The sequence below is a fragment of the Rhinoraja longicauda genome, chromosome 27, assembly GCF_053455715.1.
Source record: "Rhinoraja longicauda isolate Sanriku21f chromosome 27, sRhiLon1.1, whole genome shotgun sequence".
Classification (NCBI taxonomy): domain Eukaryota; kingdom Metazoa; phylum Chordata; class Chondrichthyes; order Rajiformes; family Arhynchobatidae; genus Rhinoraja; species Rhinoraja longicauda.
The window spans coordinates 8,409,507-8,426,662 of record NC_135979.1 but is presented as its reverse complement, the minus strand read 5'-3'; the positions used below and the strand labels follow the sequence as shown (position 1 = coordinate 8,426,662).

The 17,156-nt window shown below is 48.9% G+C and overlaps 1 protein-coding gene across 2 annotated transcripts in view; it reads left to right on the top strand.

Moving 5' to 3' along the window:
• Window positions 1-8,971: 8,971 nt before the first annotated feature.
• The window catches only part of LOC144606949 (arf-GAP with SH3 domain, ANK repeat and PH domain-containing protein 2-like), a 101,084-nt gene continuing 92,899 nt past the window's right edge, over window positions 8,972-17,156 (top strand). The window contains exon 1 of one of the 2 annotated variants that reach the window (XM_078423474.1): window positions 8,972-9,276. In XM_078423474.1, the coding sequence (XP_078279600.1) occupies window positions 9,151-9,276 (126 nt within the window). In that variant the 5' untranslated portion in view covers window positions 8,972-9,150. Of the gene's footprint in view, window positions 9,277-11,311; window positions 11,431-17,156 lie in introns of those variants that run through there. The other variant, XM_078423475.1, reaches the window with a different exon arrangement.

Here is a 17,156-nt window from a genome sequence, read left to right as displayed (position 1 = left end):
GAGAGAAGGCAGACGAGGCCTTAATTTAACGCAACACAGAAAAGATGGCAAGCCAAGGTTACTCCAGAACTGGACTGGGAGTGTCACCTGTCTGTGTGTCAAAGCAGCAGAGTGGAATTGACATCCTGTTGACTCAGCGAACAAGAGAGCTACTCACTGAGCCAAAGCCACCACCTCAAACTCAGACATAATACAGTGAGTGAATTATGATCACAGTGTATATAATGCCTCAATCCAAGGTGGAGCCCAGTTCTGAATTCTGCTTCAGGGTATCAGGGCTGATGTAAGCATGAAACAATTGTTGTTATGGATGAGATCAGGTGATTTAGCACAGAGTACCCACTATGGCCTCAGTTTGGTTTAGAGATACAGCGTGGAAACTGGTGCTTCGGCCCGCCGAGTCCGCGCCGACCAGCGACCCCCGTACACGAGCTCTGTCCTGCGCACGAGGGTTAGTTTACAATTTTTACTGAAGCCAATTAACCTGCAAACCCGTACGTCGTGGGACGAAAACGCAGCGCCCGGAGAAAGCCCACGTGGTCATGGGGAGAACGTACAAACTCTGTCCAGACAGCACCTGTACTCAGGGTCGAACCCGGGCCTCTAGTGCTGCAAGGCAGTGACTCTATCGCTGCACCACCGTGCTGCCCCATTGCACAAGTATAGAAAATGAAGAGAGGCATAGATACAGTAGGCAGACAGACCTCTCTCTCTCTCTACCTCCTCCAATCTCCCAAGGATGGAAGAAAAACAATCAAATACTACAGGGTGTAGGTTTAAGATGAGAGGCAAAGTTTGAATGGAAAGTGCAGGACAAGTTTTTTTTTAAACACACAGAAGGGTGCCTGGAACGTGCTGCCAGAGGTAGATATGATAGTGACATTTAGGGGATGCTGTAAGGCAGCAACTCAGCCTCCGTGCCACCCCACACTGGCTCGTATCTCTCGCTTCCCACTCCCCTGACTCTCAGTCTGAAGAAGGGTCTCTACCCAAAATGCCACCTACTCATTTTCTCCAGAGATGCCGTCTGACCCGCTGAGTTACTCCAGCTTTTTGTGTCTCGTGAACCAGCATCTGCAGTCCCTTCCTACACATTATTTAGCTGCAGTCAGCTCACAACCAGAGCATACCATCTAGGCAGTCAATCCAGTGCCTCACCGACGGAGCGATGCGTTTCAGATGCACTATCATTCTGATGGGCATTAAACCACCATATACCCATTGAAGGAAGAACAGGGGGCATGTGGCCTCCTGCCCAGTGAGTATTTATCCCTCAATAGGTTAATTCCCGGAATGGTGGGACTGTCGTATGTTGAAAGACTGGAGTGACTAGGCTTGTATACACTGGAATTTAGAAGGATGAGAGGGGATCTTATCGAAACATATAAGATTATTAAGCGGTTGGACACGTTAGAGGCAGGAAACATGTTCCCAATGTTGGGGGAGTCCAGAACCAGGGGCCACAGTTTAAGAATAAGGTAAGGGGTGGGCCATTTAGAACGGAGATGAGGAAAAACTTTTTCAGTCAGAGAGTTGTAAATCTGTGGAATTCTCTGCCTCAGAAGGCAGTGGAGGCCAGTTCTCTGAATGCATTCAAGAGAGAGCTAGATAGAGCTCTTAAGGATAGCGGAGTCAGGGGGTATGGGGAGAAGGCAGGAACGGGGTACTGATTGAGAATGATCAGCCATGATCACATTGAATGGTGGCGTGGGCTCGAAGGGTCGAATGGCCTCCTCCTGCACCTATTGTCTATTGCCTAATCAACATCACCAAAGTAAGAAGTGTCAGGGGCCTGACCCACTTAGGCGATTTTTTAGGCGACTGCCGGCGACTACAATAGTCATAGCAGGTCGCTGAAAAACCGGCGACTGGACCCCCCTACGACAATGTCTACGACAAGCTACAACAACCTAGCACCTAGTCGACGTCAAGCTACGGCAAGCTACCGACAACCGGCGACCCAATCGTCGCGACTTAGGACGTCCACCTACGACCGCACCTACGACAGCCTACGACCACACAGGCGGCAACCTGTGACAACTGAAGTCAACCCACGCCTACCCGCGACAAGCTACGACCGTACAGGCGACACCCCGGTAACCGTGTGGCCACAGACTAGTCACCTGTAGTCGCCTAAACAATCGCCTAAGTGAGACAGGGGTTTAAGAAGGAACTGCAGGTACTGGTTTACACCGAAGATAGACATCTGAAGAAGGGTCTCGACCCAAAACGTTCCCCATTCCTTCTCTCCAGAGACGCTGCCTGTCCCTTTGAGTTACTCCAGCATTTTGTGTCTATCTTAACCAAAACAGATCCTATGGCTACTTTATGTTTATGGGAACCGTATGCAAATTGCATTTTTACTTCTTATAACGATGACTGCACCCAAGAAGGAAAAATACTTCCATTGTGTTTGTGAAAAGGAACAAGGATCTTTCTGGCTGCTGGAACTGAAATCGGTGGGCAAAACTGATCTAAACCGAAGATCGACACAAAATGCTGGCATAGCTCGGCAGGACAGGCAGCGTCTCTGGAGAGAAGGAATGGGTGATGTTTTGGGTCGAGACCCTTCTTCAGATTAGAGTCAAGAAAAATGGAAATGAGAGATATAGATGGTGATGTAGTGAGATATTGAACAAATGAATGAAAGATACGCAAAAAGGGTAACAATGATCAAGGAAAGGTGAGGCCAAAATGGTACATGTGTCGCAGAGGATCTTACCTGGTCTACCAACACCATCACCACAGTGAAGAAGGCACAGCAGAGACTCCACTTCCTGAGGATCCTCAGGAAAACCAACCTGCAGGAGAAGCTCATGATGTCCTTCTTTCGCTGCTCCATCGAGAGTGTGCTGGCATACTGTATAACCACATGGTATGCCAGCTGCTCAGAAAAGGACAGGAAGGCCCTTCAGAGGGTCATCACGACGGCCCAGAAGATCATCGGCTGCTCACTGCCCTCCCTGGAGCACCTGTTCAGCCTACGCTGCCTCAGTAGAGCAGGCAAAATAATAAAAGATCCATCCCACCCCGGCCACCGTCTGTTTGTTCATCTGCCCTCTGGTCGACGTTTCAGGCCGATCAAATCCCGAACAAACAGACTTAAGAACGGTTTTTACCCCAGGGCCATATGAGAACTGAACACTACCTTCTGCACTAGGCAACACTGTTAAAACTTTGTACTTAATATAATTGTATTTATTTGTTTTTGCATTTATTGCATATATGTTTTTACGCACCGTCAGGATTGGCTATTTTTTAATTTCGTTGTACTCGTTGCAATGACAATAAATGAATATTATTATTATTATTATTATTATTATTATTATACAGTGGTTGTACTGTGCAAAATGAGAGGAATAGATTGGGTAGATGCACTGAATCTCTTGCACCAAAATAGGTTCCGAAGACATGGGTTCAGGGTAAAGGGGAGAAGATTTAATAGGAATCTGAGGGGTAACTTTTTCACACAAAGGGTGGTGGGTGTCTGGAATAAGCTGCCAGAGGAGGTAGTTGAGGCTGGGACTATCCCAACGTTTAAGAAACAGTTAGACAGGTACATGGATAGGACTGGTTTGGAGGGATATGGACCAAGCGCAGGCAGGTGGGACTAGTGTAGCCTGTGGGACATGTTGGCCGGTATGGGCAAGTTGGGCCGAAGGGCCACACTGTATCACTCTCTGACTCTGACTCGTAATGGTGTCACGACGATAAAGGAAACAGGCCATTGTTAGCTGTTCGCTGGGCGAGAACGTAAATCTTCCAGCATAGAAACATAGAAAATAGGTGCAGGAGGAGGCCATTCGGCCCTTCGGCCCTTCCTTTATCATTGTGATCATGGCTGATCGTCCCCAATCAATACCCCGTGCCTGCCTTCTCCCCATATCCCGTGATTCCACTAGCCCCTAGAGCTCTATCTAACTCTCTCTTAAATCCATCCAGTGATTTGGTTTCCACTGCCCTCTGTGGCAGAGAATTCCACAAATTCACAACTCTCTGGGTGGAAAAGTTTTTTCTCACCTAGGTTTTAAATGGCCTCCCCTTTATTCTAAGACTGTGGCCCCTGGTTCTGGACTCGCCCAACATTGGGAACATTTTTCCTGCATCTAGCTTGTCCAGTCCTTTTATAGTTTTATATGTTTCTATAAGAACCCCTCTCATCCTTCTAAACTCCAGTGAATACAAGCCTAGTCTTTTCATTCTTTCCTCATATGACAATCCCGCCATCCCAGGGATCAATCCCGTGAACCTAGGCTGCACTGCCTCAATTACAAGGATGTCCTTCCTCAAATTAGGAGTCCAAAACTGTACAAAATATTCCAGATGTGGTCTTACCGGGGCCCTTTACAACTGCAGAAGAACCTCTTTACTCCTGTACTGAAATCCTCTTGTTATGAAGGCCAACATTCCATTAGCTTTCTTCACTGCCTGCTGTACCTGCACGCCAACTTTCAGTGGCTGGTGTACAAGGACACCCAGGTCTCGCTGCACCTCCCCTTTACCTAACCTAACTCCATTGAGATAATAATCTGCCTCCTTGTTTCTGCCGCCAAAGTGGATAACCTCGCATTTATCTATATTATACTGCATCTGCCACGCATCTGCCCACTCACTCAACCTGTCCAGGTCACCCTGCAACCTCCTAACATCCTCGTCACAGTTTTACATTGCCACCCAGCTTTGTGTCATCCGCAAACTTGCTGGTGTTGCTTCTAATTCCCTCTTCCACCTTTAGGATTCTCACAGTCTGTGGAAGGGAAGGGAAGCAATGAGCACAGGAATATTCATGGGGGCCACTTTCCATGCATCTGTGTAATTTTTCTCCGTCTTTGCGGTTCATTTACGTAGTGGCAACACACCATCTGTGCTGGAATATGTTGTAGGGAGTGCTGAGATCCAGTGTGGCTGCCAGGAACTGATGGTGGGAGGCGGGGAGTGGAGGGATAGCGCTGGGTGTGTAGGGGACCTTTTGATCCACGTTGGGTGGGTGAGTCTGATGTTGATAGTTGCGCCTCTCGCTCAGAGATACAATAAATATACGAGGAGCGTTATTCTGAGTCCAAGACCACACATACTGCGTTGGACAGACCAGAGGGGCGTTGGATTACACAGGGAATTAACTATTTCATTATTGATCTGCACTTCAAGTCGTGTCTGTGGAATTCTCTGCCACAGAAGGTAGTTGAGGCCAGTTCATTGGCTATATTTAAGAGGGAGTTAGATGTGGCCCTTGTGGCTAAAGGGATCAGGGGGGTAAGGAGAGAAGGCAGGTACAGGATACTGAGTTGGATGATCAGCCATGATCATATTGAATGGCGGTGCAGGCTCGAAGGGCCGAATGGCCTACTCCTGCACCTATTTTCTATGTTTCTATGTGTCTTGGCTTAACCCAGAATCTTGTCTTGTCTTGTCTTGTTGATACGGCACCGACCCCCGCTGTTGGGCTATAAACGTGCAGCCCCTCATGCATGAATGAAGCTTAAGGATAGAAATTGCATTTATAGCACCTTGTGCAACACACAATGAGCATTTCTGCCACTATTTGTTTATCTCTCATGTGAGGTTGGAGACACCGCTGCCAATTTGCAAGCAAGTAAACGCACAGAGATGTGATATCCGAGGCAGAAAGGGATGAAAAGCTCTCCTGTTAGAATGAAATGAATGGGAGTTTGATGTGAATTATTCCCACCGCACATATGAGTTATACATGGGGTGGCGCAGCGGTAGAGTTGCTGCCTCGCAGCGCCAGAGACCCGGGTTCGATCCTGACTACCGGGTGCTGTCTGTACGGAGTTTGTACGTTGTTCCCTGTGACCCGCGTTGGTTTCCTCGCACATTGCAAAGACGTGCAGATTTGCAGGTGGATCGGGCTTCTGTATATTGTCCTTTAGTGTGTAGGAATCAACTAGTGCAGGGTTGAAAACAGTTTACTCAACACGAGCTGGTGGGTCGAAAATGGGAATATGTAACCTCAACTAGCACCGCGTAGATTTCTGTGGCATTGAGATTTCCTACACAACCAAATGGTTGCCCTTGTCTACCACTTTGAGCTCCTCCAGCACTTTTGTGTTTTGCTCGAGATTCCAGCACCTGTCTTCCCCCTGACCCGAAACGTCTCCTGGTTTCTCTTTCTGCAGAATTAGCATAGACACGATGGGCCGAAGTGCCCGTTCCTGGGCTGTTCTCAGATGCTGCCCGACTGGCTGAAATCTTACAGCCTTTTGTGTTTCAGTTTCAGATTCCAGCACCTGCAATGTCATTCTGTTTTCTAACACTGAACGGAACACTTGTCTTTGTTAATAAAGCATAGCGATTAAATGGCAAAACTGTACTTTAAGGGAACAGAGGATTCGGGCACCACTCTGAACTCTCCCGCCAAACAAGAACTAATTTATGATAAATTATCTCGGGGGTTCACAATTGCTCACAAACTCAGTCGGTCTGACGTGTTGCTCCCTTGAATTAAATCCCCTGGTGGCTGATTTTGCAAATCCAAGAGTCTTGCAACGTTTGGGAAAGTCTGTGCTGAATCAGCAAGTTCTCCTCCACCCAAGTCGAGTCCCTCTCTCTCCATCCCCCCCCCCCCCCCAAGTCGATTCCCCCTCTCTCCACCCCCCCCACCCAAGTCGATTCCCTCTCTCTCCACCCCCCCCACCCAAGTCGATTCCCCCTCTCTCCACCCCCCCACCCAAGTCGATTCCCTCTCTCTCTTCACCCCCCCCACCCAAGTCGATTCCCCCTCTCTCCATCCCTCCCCCACCCAAGTCGATTCCCTCTCTCTCTCCACACCCCCCACCCAAGTCGATTCCCTCTCTCTGTACCCCCCCCCACCCCACCCAAGTCGATTCCCCCTCTCTCCATCCCTCCCCCACCCAAGTCGATTCCCTCTCTCTCCACCCCCCCACCCAAGTCGATTCCCTCTCTCTCCACCCCCCCCAAGTCGATTCCCTCTCTCTTCACCCCCCCCCACCCAGGTCGATTCCCTCTCTCTCCACCCCCTCCACCCAAGTCGCACCAGCTCCTCATTTTCGCCCAACAAACAGCTAACAATGGCCTGTTTCTTTTATCATCGTTACTTTTTTTTGCACATCTTCCATCCATTGTCCTTCATCTCTCCACATCATCTTCTACGCCACTCGTTTCCCTTCCCCGTGACTTCAGTCTGACGAAGGGTCTCGACCCGAAACGCCACCCATTCCTTCTCTCCAGCTGCCTATCCCCCCGCTGAGTTACTCCAGCTTTTTGTGTCTGTTCTCGGCGTGTCAGTTACCATTACAGCTGGGGGTGACAACAGTGAAGTAAGGGGTGCATTCGCTCCACAGATGCTGCCTGACCCGCTGAGTAACTCCAACACTTGGTGTTTTGCCGAAGGGGAAAGGGTGTTAAGTCGGGGCTATGTGCCAGACATCTTCTGCTGCTGACTAATATCCAATAACTGCTTCTGATACACAGAGAATCACACATTAGCTCAATTTTCTCCCATGGTGTGTTAATCCTAAACCAGCAATCAACTCGAGACCATGGATAGGACAGGATTGGAGGAATTCAGTGGGTCAGGCAACATCTTGTAGAGTCACAGAGTCAAACTGTGTGGAAACAGGCCCTTCCACACCAGCCAACATGTCCCAACTACACTAGTCCCACTTGCTTGTGTTTAACCCATATGTCTCCAAACCTGTCATAGTCTAATTTAGTTCAACTAACTAACTAACTCAACTAAACTAGGGCAGGTTTAGACAACTAGTCTAGTTTAACATGAAATGTTAAATGTATTTCTCTTCCCACAGATGTCTGACCTGCTGTGTGGTTTATTTAGGTGGGCCCGAAGAAGGGTCTCGACCCGAAACGCCACCCATTCCTTCTCTCCAGAGATCCTGCCTGTCCCACTGAGTTACTCCAGCATTTTGTGTCCATCTTCGGTGTGGTTTTTTTAAAACATGTTCTGTAGTTATAAATATGGACAGTGATTAACATCCATCCATGCGTGAGGGCAGAGAAAGGCACAAAACACACACACACACACACACACACACATAAGTATACACACACCTACACACACACAAATATACACACACACATATATACGCACACACATACACACACACATACACACATACGCACACATACATACACACACATATAAGTATACACACACATACATACACACAAAACACACACACATACACACATAAGTATACACACACATACACATATACACACAAATATACACACACATATGTATACACATACATACACGCACTTACATTCATACACACATAAATATACACACACATATATATATATAAACACACATACATACACACCACACTTACATACACACAAATATACACATACATACACACACACGTTTACATACACACACAAATGCACAAACACACACATATGTGTAAACACACACACTTACATACACACACACACATACATATACACACACAGCATATATGTATACACACACACACACACATGTACACACACACTTACATACACACTCGCATACATACACACACATATATACGCGAAGGGTCTTGACCCGGAACGTCTCCCACATACATACATATACTTATATACATATGTATAAGAAAATAACTGCAGATGCTGGTACAAATCGATTTATTCACAAAATGCTGGAGTAACTCAGCAGGTCAGGCAGCATCTCGGGAGAGAAGGAACGGGTGACGTTTCGGGTCGAGACCCTTCTTCAGACTGACATACGTATGCATACTTATACACATGCATACATACACACACACACACACATATAAGTACACACAGTTAAACAAAAGGGTGAAGCCATGTGGTCGCAGAGAGGGTGTGATCTTTCTTTCTTTTCTTTCTTTCCTTCCCTCCCTCCCTCCCTCCCTCCCCTCCCTTCCCCAAACTGCCCAATGTTGCTTAGATTGTATCCGACTCGATTCCACGTGACTGTAGCGAGGATGTTTGATACGAAGTAACCCTGGCGCCTGACTCTGGTGCTGCTGGTGGTGGTGGTGGTTCACAGTCTTGTACCGCTGGTGGTGGAGACGGCAGGACCATTATATACATCGGGCTCGTTTATTTTATTTTATATAAAATCATCAAGTTTAAAAAACAAACAAACAAACCAACAAACCAACCCCAACAAGGGCGAGGATGCCGGAACAGATCAGCGTCTCCGAGTTTGTCAGCGAGACGTTGGAAGACATCAACTCACCGACCACCTCCAACTTCACATCGAAAATGACCAACTGCAGGAACACGGTGACTGCCCTGGAAGAGGTGGGGACGATAACGTGCCGGGGGGAGAGAGAGAGAGAGGGGGGGGGGGGGAGAGAGAGAGGAGAGAGAGAGAGGAGAGAGGGGGGGGGAGAGAGGAGAGGGGGGGGGGAGTGAGAGGGGGGGAGAGGGAGAGAGAGAGAGGGTGGGGGGGGAGAGGATGAGAGGGGGAGAAGAGAGAGGGGGGGAGAGGAGGGGGGGAGAGAGGGGGGGGAGAGAGGAGAGGAGAGAGGAGAGAGAGGGGGGGGGGAGAGAGAGAGAGGGGGGAGAGGAGAGGGGGGGGAGAGAGAGAGGAGGGGGGGGAGAGAGAGAGAGGGGGAGGAGAGAGAGAGAGGGGGAGAGAGGGGGGGAGGAGAGGCGGGGGAGAGAGAGAGAGGGGGAGAGAGGGGGGGGGGAGAGAGGGGGGAGAGAGAGAGAGAGAGAGGGGGGGAGAGAGAGAGAGAGAGAGAGGGGGGAAGAGAGAGGGGGGGGAGATGAGAGAGAAGAGAGAGGAGAGAGAGAGAGAGAGAGAGAGAGAGAGAGAGAGAGAGACGAAGAGAGAAGAGAGAGAGAGAGGGAGGGGGGGGAGGAGAGGGGGAGAGAGAGAGAGAGAGAGAGAGAGAGAGAGAGAGAGAGAGAGAGGGGGGGAGAGGGGAGAGGGGAGAGGGGGGAGGGGGGAGAGAGGGGGGAGGGAGAGAGGGGAGAGAGGAGAGGGAGGAGGGGGGGGGAGAGAGAGAGGGGGAGAGAGAGGGAGGGGGGAGAGGCAACGAAGTAGGTCTCTTGTTCAGCAGGGTATTTTTTCACACAGAGAGTGGTGAGTCTGTGGAATTCTCTGCCACAGAGGGTAGTTGAGGGCCAGTTCATTGGCTATATTTAAGAGGGAGTTAGATGTGGCCCTTGTGGCTAAAGGGATCAGGGGGTATGGAGATGGGGGGGTATGTTACTGAGCTGGGGGGTATGTTACTGAGCTGGGGGGTATGTTACTGAGCTGGGGGGTATGTTACTGAGCTGGGATGATCAGCCATGATCATATTGAATGGCGGTGCAGGCTCGAAGGGCCGAATGGCCTACTCTGCACCTATTTCTTCTATGTTTCTATGATATCATTAATGTAGCAATTCTCCAGCCCAGTGCGGGTTCTGTTCGCACTGGCGGTTCCTGCAGTGGGGGCTGGCAATGGTTTTTGAGATTAGCCCTGAAACACTTGCGTTGCTCTCTGTCTGGACTTTCCCTTTCCCATTTCCTCGTCCCTGCTCACACGGGCCAAGGAGGCAACACGGGGGGACAAAGTCGCTTTATATGCGCTGCTGGGGTTTTTTTTCTTTCTTTCACATATAAAAGCAAGTGGAAGCGTTTTCTCGAGCAGGTGCCGCCGCCTCGGGGGGACTTTGTGCAGCTGGTCGAAGGCAAGCGAGACTGGAGGGGAATAACAGCAGCAATAGTGGGGTGGCAAACTCCCCCTCACTGCCCCAGACACGGTCTCCTAATCTGAGGGAAGACGTTCTAGCCTTAGAGGGAGTTACAGAGAAGGTTCGCCAGATTGATCCCTGGGATGGGCAGGACTTTCATATGAAGAAAGACTGGATAGACTCGGCTTGTACTCGCTGGAATTTAGAAGATTGAGGGGGGATCTTATAGAAACTTACAAAATTCTTAAGGGGTTGGACAGGCTAGATGCGGGAAGTTTGTTCCCGATGTTGGGGAAGTCCAGAACCAGGGGTCACAGCTTAAGGATAAGGGGGAAGCCTTTTAGGACAGAGATGAGAAAACATTTCTTCACACAGAGAGTGGTGAGTCTGTGGAATTCTCTGCCACAGAAGGTAGTTGAGGCCAGTTCATTGGCTATATTTAAGAGGGAGTTAGATGTGGCCCTTGTGGCTAAAGGGATCAGGGGGTATGGAGAGAAGGCAGGTACGGGATACTGAGTTGGATGATCAGCCATGATCATATTGAATGGTGGTGCAGGCTCGAAGGGCCGAATGGCCTACTCCTGCACCTATTTTCTATGTTTCTATGACACTAATGCCTCCCTGCCCTGACAAACAAGAGGTGAAGTCGGCAGGGAGAGGGTGCAGAGGAGATTTGACGAGGATGTTGCCGGGACTCCAGGGCCCTGAGCTACAGGGAGAGGTTGAACTGGCTGGGACTATGTTCCCCTGGAGCGCAGGAGGGTGAGGGGTGAGTGATCTTCTTATTGAGGTGTAAGAAAATAACTGCAAATGCTGGTACAAATCGAAGGTATTTATAAATTTCACAAAATGCTGGAGTAACTCAGCAGGTCAGGCAGCATCTCAGGAGATAAACTTCACAAAATGCTAAGACCACGAGAGGAACAGATCGGGTAGACGTACACAGAGCCAGTCTCTTTCCCATACGAGGGGAATCGAGAACCAGAGGACTACATAGGTTCAAGGTGAAGGGGGGGAGAGATTTGATAGGAATCTTTTGGGGTGACCTTTTTTGCACAAAGGGTGGTGGGCGTATGGAACGAGTTGGTTGAGGTGAGGGGGGGGGGGGGGAGAGAGAGGGGGGGGGGGAGGAGGTTGAGGCAGGGACTATCGCAATGTTTAAGAGACATTTGGACAGGTACATGGATGGGACAGGTTCAGAGGGACATGGACCAAACTCACTCAGGCAGGTGGGACTAGATTAGATTAGATACTTTTATTGTCACATGTGACAAGTCGCAGTGAGATGCTTTGTTTTGCAAACAATGAGTTGTCATGTAAAGGGCTGTGACAAAGTTACAAAGTACCTCTTTTTATTTTCACCAACGCCCCCCCCCCCCCCCCTACACTCCTTAGTTCTTGGAGCCCCCCCCCTCCTCGCTGGGTCCCCTCTCCCACTTTGTTCTCTGCGCCCCTCCACTCCGGGTCCGCCTTTGTCCTCTTCGGGCCCCCTGAGTCAACTCGGGGCTTGGGCCTCTGACCTCAGGATTCGGACCTCTGTCATCGGCCCTCCGACTATCGTAGATAGGGCATGTTGGTCGGCGTGGGCCAGTTGGGCCGATAGGCCTGTTTCCACACTGTATAACCCCATGGGTCTATTATTATGATTAGATTTTGTTTTTTACTTTTAGCTTGTGTGTATCTGTGTGTATCTTGTTTTAGCTTGTAAGTATTGTACCTATTGATCATGAACTGGTCTGATGGTACCACAATCAATGGCGATTCCTTTTCCAGTTTGGGAATCGAACCCAGACCAGTTGAGCCAAAGCACATGATTGCCCTATGATCATGGTTGTGGTTATGAGTCAACAACCACAGAGATCATGCGTTTGAGTCCCAACATTAGCCAGCAGTGGAATGTAATGCCCTGCATTTCATAACCATCTGACTATATCAGGAGATCAGTTCATGTGATAGGAGAAGAATTAGGCCATTCGGCCCATCAAGTCTGCTCCGCCATTCTATCATGGCTAATCTATCTCTCCCTCCTAACCCCATTCTCCTGCCTTCTCCCCGTAACCCCTGACACCTGAACTAATCAAGAATCTATCTCTGCTTCAAAAATATCCATTGACTTGGCCTCCACAGCCTCACGTGGCAATGAAAACTCAAATCTTCTACTAAACTGCTGTCTAAGTAACATAGCAAAGTTTTTTTTAAATGTAATAAGATGTTAACGTTTGGAAAGGTGGGCAAAGGTTTGATCCAAGAGGTACATTTTGGGTGGAATCTTGGTAGAAGGAGAATTTTGGTTGGGGTGGTGTGGAGATTTATGTTCAAGGCGCCAAATTAAAATGAATAAATATACCAAGGATGTGTCCCAGGTGAGTAGTTGAGGTGCTATTTCACTAATCCGGTCACCCAGCCTCAATACTGAACTACAGTTCAGGTTTGTTCATTGTCACGTGTACCACAGTACAGTGAGAAGCTTTTGTTGCGTGCTAACCAGTCAGCGGAAAGACAATGCACGATTACAATCGAGCCATTCACAATGTGCAGGTACATGATCAAGGGAATGAAGCATCGTGCAAGGAAAGGTCCTCCGACGATCTCCAATGAGGTAGATCGTAGCTCAGGTCTGCTCTCTGGTTGTTGGTAGGACGGTTCAGTTGCCTGATGACAGCTGCGAAGAAACTGTCCCTGAATCTAGAGGCGTGCGTTTTCGCACTTCTCTACCTTTTGCCCGATGGGAGAGGGGAGAAGAGGGAGTGACCGGGGTGCGACTCGTCCTCGATTATGCTGCTGGCCTTGCCGAGGCAGCGCGAGGTATGAATGGAGTCGACGGAAGGGAGGTTGGTTTGTGTGATGAGGTTGGTTTCTGGGCTGAGTCCACAATTCGCTGCAATTTCTTGCGGTCACGGGTGGAGCTGTTCCCAAACCGAGCTGTGATGCGTCCCAATAAAAATGCATCCTGTGGCTCACCAGTACAGTGCTGACAGTGAAGTCTGCATGTTATTGATGTGGATGCATAGGCTTCTTCCAGGTGCTGCAGTTTCTTCCCACATCCTAAAGATGAGCAGGTTGGCAGGATAATGGATGGCGTTATATTTTAGATTTTAGATTTAGAGATACAGCGCAGAAACAGTCCCTTCTGCCCACCGGGTCCGCGCCGCCCAACGATCCCTGCACATTAACACTACCTTACACCCACTAGGGATGATTTTTAAAAAATTACATTTGCCCAGCCAATTAACCTACAAACCTGTACGTCTTTGGAGTGTGGGAGGAAACCGAAGATCTCGGAGAAAACCCACGCACGTCACGGGGAGAACGTACAAACTCCGTACAGACAGCACCCGTAGTCAGGATCGAACCTGAGTCTCCGGGGCTGCATTCGCTGTAAGGCAGCAACTCTACCGCCGTGCCACCGTGCCTCTGGTGTGCAGGGAAATTGTAGACTCATGGGGGAGACGATGACAAGTGCAGGGAGAATAAAAGCAGGATTTGTGTAAATGTGTACTTGGTTGCTGAATGACCCGTTACCATGACGTATGACGTGTCTCCTTAAGAAGAACAAGGCCAGTGTTGATTGCCCATTGAAACTCACGGTAGGAAATATTGAATGGTTGCAGTACTTGTGAATTGACTCGCCAGTAGTTTGGGCAGATTGCTCCAGAGTTTTGTCCAAGTGAAAGGAAGCAAGTTCCTACGTCGGGATGATTTGGTTTGGTTTGGTTTAGTTTATTGTCGCGTGTACCCGATGTACTGTGAAAAGCATTTGTTGCGTGCTAACCGGTCAGCAGAAAGACACTAGATGATCATAATCGAGGCATCCAGAGTGTACAGATACATGATGGCTGTCATATGTTGAAAGACTGGAGCGACTAGGCTTGTATACTCTGGAATTTAGAAGGATGAGTGGAGATCTCATCGAAACGTATAAGATTATTAAGGGGTTGGACACGTTAGAGGCAGGAAACATGTTCCCAATGTTGGGGGAGTCCAGAATCAGGGGCCACAGTTTAAGAATAAGATGGGACATTTAGAACGGGGATGAGGAAAAACTTTGTCAGTCAGAGAGTTGTGAATCTCTGGAATTCTCTGCCTCAGAAGGCAGTGGAGGCCAATTCTCTGAATGCATTCAAGAGAGAGCTGGATAGAGCTCTTAAGGATAGCGGAGTCAGGGGGTATGGGGAGAAGGCAGGAATGGGGTACTGATTGAGAATGATCAGCCATGATCACATTGAATGGCGGTGCTGGCTCGAAGGGCCGAATGGCCTCCTCCTGCATCTATTGTCTATTGTCTATAAAGGGAATAACCTATAGTGCAATATGAAGCCTGATTAAAGATAGTCCGAGGGTTTCTAATGATGAAATATAATGGCTCAGGACTGCTCTCCAGTTGTTTTTTTTAAAGAGTTTAGAGATACAGCACGGAAACATGCCCTTCGGCCCACCGGGTCTGCGCCGACCAGTGATCCCCGCACAACTAGCGCTGTCCTACACCCACTATGGACACTTTTTACATTTACACCAAGCCAATTAACCTACACGTCTTTGGAGTTTGGGAGGAAACTGAAGATCTCGGAGAAAACCCACGCAGGTCACTGGGAGAACATACAAACTCCGTACAGACGGCGCCCGTAGTCGGGATCGAACCCGGGTCTCCGGCGCTGCATTCGCTGTAAGGCAGCAACTCTACCGCTGCGCCACCGTGCCTCTGTGGATGGTTCAGTTGCCTGATGACAGCTGGGACGAAACCCTCCTCGAATCTGGATGTGTGTGTTTCCGCTACCTCTGGCCTGATGGGAGAGGAGGGAGTGGCCGAGGTGAGACTCGTCCTTGATTCTGCCGCTGGCTTTGCCCAGGCAGCGTGAGGTGTAAATGGAGTCATTGGAAGGGAGGGTGATTGGTGTGGTGGTTTGGGCTGCGTCCACGATTCTCTGCAAATTCTTGTGGTCTTGGGTGGGGCAGTTCCCAAACAATGCTGTGATGCATCCTGCTCAAATTTTGCATTCTACGGCGCATCTGTAGAAGTTGGTGAGAGTTGTTGGGGACAAGCCGAACATCCTCGGCCTTCTAAGGAAGTAAAGGCAATGAGATGTGACTTCGAGAAGAACCTACAGGTAGAGATGTCCCATTCAGTGGATCTGCTGTGCTTACTGTGGTTTGGGCATTGGAGGTGGTGATGCCTTTTGTACAGTGCACTCTCTCACCATTGTACGCAATTGATGCAAGGAATGATTTTTATTTTGAAAATAGATAAGTTAATCGTCAAACTTCTAGTGTTAATGAAGTTACAATCGGGGATGAAAGATTTTGGCAGTCAGGTAATGAGACACAATATGCCTAAACTTTGACTTGCATTTATAGCTTTGTTATTTGGAATGTTAATTGGGTGAAGGTTTGGGTTGAAGATTGTTGGTGATTAGTAGCTTGGCAATGGTGCGTTAAAACTCAAGGGCAAGTGACTGTGCAATTTTGTTGGTAATAATTATTGTCCATGACTTGTTTGTTGGGAGCTAGTTACTTGCCTGAACCCAAATGTTTTTCTTGTGTATGAGGGTGTGGACTATCTTGTAGAATTGCAAGTAGAACCTAATGTACAATCATCCATGAACACCCCCCCCCCCCCCCCCCCCCCAGAGGTAGCATGGTGGCACAGCGATAGAACTACTGTCTCACAGCGCCAGAGACCCGGGTTCGATCCTGACCCCCTGTCTGTACAGAGTTTGTACGTTCTCCCCGATCCCGCGTGGGTCTTCTCCAGGTCCTCTGGTTTCCTCCCACACTCCAAAGACGTACAGGTTTATAGGCTTATTGGCTTTGGGTTCAAAATTGTAAATTGTCCCTCGTGTGTAGGATAGTGATAGTGTGCGGGGATCACTGGTCGGTGTGGTCTCGGTGGGCCGAAGGGACGGTTTCTGTGTTGTATCTCTAAACTAAACTCCTGATGTTGCTGAGTCGGGAAGATCATAGTGGAGACGCTGATGTTGTTTGGCCGAGAGATTTGTCCTTCAGCGACATTATGAGACAAGTTGATCGGCTTCCCAAAACCAACTCCAATGTTAGTTTGTGCCCTATATTGTTACAGCCAGTGGAGTATTGATCTCCTTGATCCTAAGCACTAGAAAATATTGTCTTGATGTCAAGAGCAGTGGTTGTTTACACATCTTGTGCCATGATTGCACCAAGGCAGCCATGATATTTGGATCAACTTGATCTTGGTTCACTAGTGCTGTGAGGCAGCAGCTCTACCAGCTGTGCCACTGCCACCCCCAACAATATGTTTGCGATATCAAGAGATAGACAACCAAACTGAGTGCTGCCACCATCTTGTGGCACGCGGCCAAGACTCTGTACTGTTGTTTTTTGGCAGGTGATTTGCCGACATTTTTTACAATGTCAGGTGAACGTTTGCATGTGGACGCACAACCGCACAAGGTTATGGGGAAGCCCATGCTCCTGGTTGCTCACTTAGTGCACGTCCTTGGAAAGAGAATGAGGTGGATGATC